A 5,648-nucleotide genomic window follows, 5' to 3' on the forward strand; every position below is an offset into this window, starting at 1 on the left:
GTTGTATGGCAAATGGACCACCAGGGAGAGAGGCAGCCCATATCTGGTGGAATTGGCCATGCTGGAGGTGATTTATGGTGATTTATGCACATTAAACAGTTTTCTACCTTGCCCGGTCCCTCACAGGATCCTTCAGTTGTGGGGTTGCTCAGGGTCGAAGTGCCAGTAGCAATCCAAATGGTGCACCAGTGGCAATATGGAACTATCCGAGACTCCCTGATTACCATATATATGCTGCTTCATTACTGGAGAGCCAAGGACTGATCAGCAAAATTTGTTCACCCTTTAATAATCCCATAGGGTCAGTGCAAATGTCTAATGGAGAGCTGCAACTAACAGTGGAGTACTGTGTCTAGAATGAAGTCACACCAAATTCAATAGGTCATCTATAGTCTTCTCTCCTTACAGTCTTAGCTCTAAGAGCAGTTAAATGATCCCTTACAGTATCTGAATGCTGCTGTCCGATCCCTTCCTGGGATCATAAGGAACCAGTACCTCCAGGCCAGAACACTCTCCCTGTACCCGTGGATGCACGCCCTAAGGTCCCATGAACTGTTAAGGGTGTAGTTTGCAAAGTAACCACTGATTTTGTCCCCACCCACCAGCTGTTGTACCCCTGCAGAGTCCTGCCTCAAGGCACAAAGGGCAGGGAGACCTTGCTGGTGAGAGCTGAGGCCCTGTGGAGATGTCTGTGACACAACAGCCATTACAGCCAAGGGGCATGTAGAAGAGAAAGGAAAAAGAGAATATTTAAAAGAGAACAGAACATTTAAAAGAGAACAGAATAGGTTTAGCTCTCCCTGTGACACGACTCCTTTTGCTCTGCTGACAGCCTCTGCAGGCTGCCCTGCACATAAGGAGTAGGGACAGGTTCAATTGTCCTACATGTGGCATCTGCTGCCATTTCAGTTACCCAAAGGACGTATGCCTCCACCTGACTCGCAGAGGATCAACCACAAATTTCACCAGATGTTTGCATCTGAACAGCTCTTGCCTGTCCTCCATCTCCACTAAGGAACTATTGTGGCTCAGTAATTCGCATTAAGCTGCCTATGTTGTGGACACCTGAACTGAGGCCAGAGGAATCCTGGGTCCTGCGGGTCTGTGGCAGAGATGGTAGGGAGCTGAGACCCTCTTCCAGCCCCAGGAATAACAAGCAGCATGAGATGCCTTGACTGACTCTGCTGAATTCCTTCCTCAAGTAGGGATGGAGATCAGTCCCTGACCATGACTTCATGTCCAAACCAATACTGGGAAAAGAAGATGTGATTGTTCCACTTAATTGGTTTTCTGCTAGGAGAAATGACCCTGGTGTGAAGAAGTGTGTGTGCCCAGATGAGGGAGGGAACCCCAGGGATCCCTTCAGGCTGTTTCCCAGCAGGTTCCCCTGCAGCCCCAGGGCCATGTGCAGGGAGCCCGGTGGGGGGCAGAGCAAGGGAGGCCTTGGGCTGGGCCTGTGCTGCTGAGCTGGGCCGGGCTCCTGGGCCCAAGGGGAGCTCCTGGCAAGCGGGCAGCGCTGCAGAGAGCCAGCTCTGCCCAGGAGCAGCTCCTCTGCCCAGCGCAGCAGGGCTGGGGGCACTGCCTGCAGAGACAGAGTGGGTAAAGGCAGGCAGAAGTGGCAGGATGCACAGAGCTCGCTGGGGGAGAACACTTGCCAGCCCTGACCCCGGTAAGTCTCTGGCTGGAGGGCAATGCAGCCGCAGCTCCTGGAGGAAGGAGAAGCCGCGGGTGCAGGCAGGGGTGCCCAGGGCTGTGGTGCAGAGCAGGGTCCCTGCTGTGCCCCAGGGGCTGTGTGCCGGGGCAGGGCCTCTGCCGCCTGCCAGGCTCAGCACTCAGCCTGCCCGGGGAGCTGCCCAGGGCGCTGCGGGGAGAAGCTGCGGGTGGAAGGAGCCCCCCCGGCAGGGCAGGGTCCTGCTGCTGGTGGGAGGCTGCTGCCTGGGACAACCTGCTCACAGTTTTACAGCACAACCTTGATGTATTCAAGGGGACATTGCAGGAGAAGGGATCAGGCACGGGATTTCAGCTTCAGTCCCAGCTTTCCTGAGCCTGCTGAGCTTTCCATTTTGTCTTCTTTGGCTCAGTGGGAATAGCAACAGATGCCGTTATTTCCAAGAGAAGTCAGACTCTCCTAAGCCTTCACAACAAGCATTAGAAGGACTGTACCATGTCCCTTTCCTGCCCCTCAGCCCATAGAAAGCTCCACCACCACACGTGCAGTGTCAGCAGGGTCTGTGTGACCCGGTCTCTAGGACATGCCCCCAGCGAGCTGCCCCTGGGCAGAGCCCTGCTGCCAGGAGGTGTCTGCAGGGCAGAGCTGAGCACCCAGCGGGTGGGATGGGGGCTGTGACCTGCAGGCAGGAGGCGTGGGGACAGAGACCCAGCTGCAGGCAGGGACAGCTGCAGGCAGCAGAGCCATGGTCAGGGAGTGAGCGGGAGCTGCTCCCAGAAACTCCATGGCAGAGGGGATTCAGGCACCTCCCTGCCATCCCTGCACTGGAGACGCCTTCCCCTGAGCAGCTGCATGGTCTGCTCTCTCATCCAGTAAAGCCCCTATCCCCACAACCATGGAGTCTTTAAACGTTAGCCCCTTGGCTGCCCAATCTTCAGCACAAGAGGTCACCCCAAATGCCCAGCTCTCACTCTCATTCTTGGCTTCTTCAGCAGAAGCAATGGGGCATTTCTTTGTGTTTCCCCTCCCATCCATCCTGCCCTTACTATTCTCCTCAGACTCTGGGCAGTGGGATTAAAGCCAGATCTCAAACACCAGAGTACTGAGTCCTGCTCTGGAGGTGTATCCCTGGGAGCAAAGTGCCCAAGTTGTTCTAGCCAATATGGCTCTGGGCACTGTGGTGCGTAGGGCTGGGAAATGAGCTGGCTCTATTCAGGTCACTCTGGTTTAAGGACATCCAGCGGTGTCCCTGGGGTTATCCTACTGGGGGATGTTGAACAGCCTCTCTGTATTACAGGTGCACAGCATCTGAACCAAACTATGAGTTTCAGAATGGGTCACCAGCTTTCCCAGGTACCCACTGCTGCAAAGCAGGGCTGAGTCCTAGAGAACTCATGGGCAGAGGCTGCTGCTCCAAACAGCACTCAGCCAACACGAAGCAGAGCTCCAGCCAGAGAAGAGAATGAAACTGCTGCTGAGAATGCGTTTGTGTAGGTGAGTGAGAAAGGAAGAGTGTTGCTGAAAGTACAGAGCTTTGCTCAGAGAAGTCTGCCCTAAGTTCTCTGTGTCCTTTTCTCTTTGGACAGGCTCCGAGGCCAAGAGGCAGCACATGTCCAACAGCAGCTCCATCACCGAGTTCCTCCTCCTGCCATTCGCAGACACGCGGGAGCTGCAGCTCCTGCACTTCGCGCTCTTCCTGGGCATCTACCTGGCTGCCCTCCTGGGCAACGGCCTCATCCTCACCGCCGTAGCCTGCGACCACCGCCTCCACACCCCCATGTACTTCTTCCTCCTCAACCTCGCCCTCCTCGACCTGGGCTGCATCTCCACCACTCTCCCCAAAGCCATGGCCAATTCCCTCTGGGACACCAGGGCCATTTCCTATGCAGGATGTGCTGCACAGGTCTTTCTTTTCCCCTTTCTCATGTCAGCAGAGTATTTTCTTCTCACTGTCATGTCCTACGACCGCTACGTTGCCATCTGCAAGCCCCTGCACTACGGGAGCCTCCTGGGCAGCAGAGCTTGTGCCCAGATGGCAGCAGCTGCCTGGGGCAGTGGGGTTCTCTATGCTCTGCTGCACACTGCCAATACATTTTCCCTGCCCCTCTGCCAAGGCAATGCTGTGGACCAGTTCTTTTGTGAAATCCCCCAGATCCTGCAGATATCCTGTGCACGCTCCTACCTGAAGAGTTTTTGGGTAATTGTGATTGGTGTCTGTTTAGCGTCTGGCTGTTTTGTTTTCATTGTTTTTTCCTATGTGCAGATTTTCAGGGCTGTGCTGAGGATGCCCTCTGAGCAGGGCCGGCACAAAGCCTTTTCCACGTGCCTCCCCCACCTCTTTGTGGTCTCCCTGTTTATCAGCACTGGCTTTTTTGCCTACCTGAAGCCCCCCTCCATCTCCTCCCCATCCCTGAACCTGGTGGTGGCAGTTCTGTACTCGATGATACCTCCAACATTGAACCCCCTCATCTACAGCATGAGAAGCAGGGAGCTCAAGTGGGCTGTTAGCAAAGTGATTTCATGGATGTTTCTGAATAGTGACAAACTTCCCCTCTTTTTCCAGAAATGACTTAACTTGGTACCTCCCCTGAGGCCCGGTCCTTCTTTCATTATCATTATTGTTATTCTTATCTTTGGTATCATTTGCATTTATTATGCTCTTAGAGTAATATTTCTTTTTCCTCCTACTTCTGCTGAGGAGCGACACTGCTCTGTTTGCTCTTGAGGCTCTGTAAATATGTGTCTAACAGAAGGTCAGAGCTGATTCTTCCATAGCATCTGCAAAATAAAACGGGATCTCCACAGTGCACTGTCTGAAGCCTTGGCTCTTTTTTCAAGGTTGTTGCCAAGATTTCCTGATGCTTGTGCCACTTTCCATCACCTGTCAGACGCTTTCCATCCTCTGTCAGTGGTCATGGTCATCCAGAGAGGTCCCAGATGACTGGAGACTTCCTAATGTGAAGCCCATCTACAAGAAGGTTTGTAAGGAGGACCCGGGGAATTACAGACCTGTCAGCCTCACCTCGGCGCCAGGAAAGGTGATGGAACAGATCATCTTGAATGCAGTCACACAACGTATGTGGGACAACCTGGGGATCAGGCCCAGTCAGCATGGATTCATGAAAGGCGGGTCCTGCCTGACCAACCTCATCTCCTTCTATGTCTGGGTGACTTGCATGGTGGATGAAGGAAATCACGTTGATGCAGTCCACCTAGACTTCAGCAAGGCCTTTGACACGGTCTCCCATAGTATTCTCCTGGAGAAGTTGGCAGCCCATGGCTTGGACAGGTACACTCTTTGCTGGGTTAAAAACTGGCTGGATGGCTGGGCCCAGAGAGTAGTGGTGAACGGAGTGAAATCCAGCTGGTGACCGGTCACTAGTGGTGTTCCACAGGGGTTGGTGTTGGGGCCCATGCTCTTTAACAGCGTTATTGATGATTTGGACGAGGGAATTGAGTGCACCCTTAGTAAGTTTGCAGATGACAATAAGGTGGTGGGAAGTGATGATTTGCCGGAGGGTAGGAAGGCCCTGTAGAGGGACCTGGACAGGTTGGATCAATGGGCAGAGGCCAATGGGATGAGGTTCACCATGGCTAGAAATTCTTTCAGAATTTCCAACACTCTCGTGCACACAGGCAAATACACACAAGTGCGTGTACAAACACACACTCTCATACACACACAGATGTGCACGCAGGGCATGGACACAGCCGACCACACACAGACCAACTCCAACAGGGAACAGCACCTTCACAGCCACCACACCACCAGCAGCACACACAGAGCCATGAGCAACACACCTGGCCCCATCCCATTCCTCACCTCAGCCTGATCTGCTCTGAAGGTCACCAGTGCTTCACGCATCCCCAGCAGCAATTACCCATGGGTGCAGACGCACACATGGCTATGTGGTTCCATAATTGTATGATTCACCCCTAACACACCCAGGAGTGGGCACACTCATACAGCAAATAGCCA

At 53.7% G+C, this 5,648-nt stretch overlaps 1 protein-coding gene across 1 annotated transcript; it reads left to right on the top strand.

Annotated features, from left to right (window-relative positions):
• Positions 1-3,174: 3,174 nt before the first annotated feature.
• On the top strand, positions 3,175-4,238 carry LOC310891018 (olfactory receptor 14A16-like; the record flags this gene model as incomplete). Its single annotated transcript, XM_083853322.1, has 1 exon — positions 3,175-4,238. The coding sequence occupies exon 1, from the start codon at positions 3,279-3,281 to the stop codon at positions 4,236-4,238; it is 960 nt and encodes a 319-aa protein (XP_083709448.1). The 5' UTR covers positions 3,175-3,278.
• Positions 4,239-5,648: the final 1,410 nt, after the last annotated feature.

Source organism: Anser anser, assembly GCF_964211835.1.
Source record: "Anser anser genome assembly, contig: HAP1_SCAFFOLD_95, whole genome shotgun sequence".
NCBI lineage: Eukaryota > Metazoa > Chordata > Aves > Anseriformes > Anatidae > Anser > Anser anser.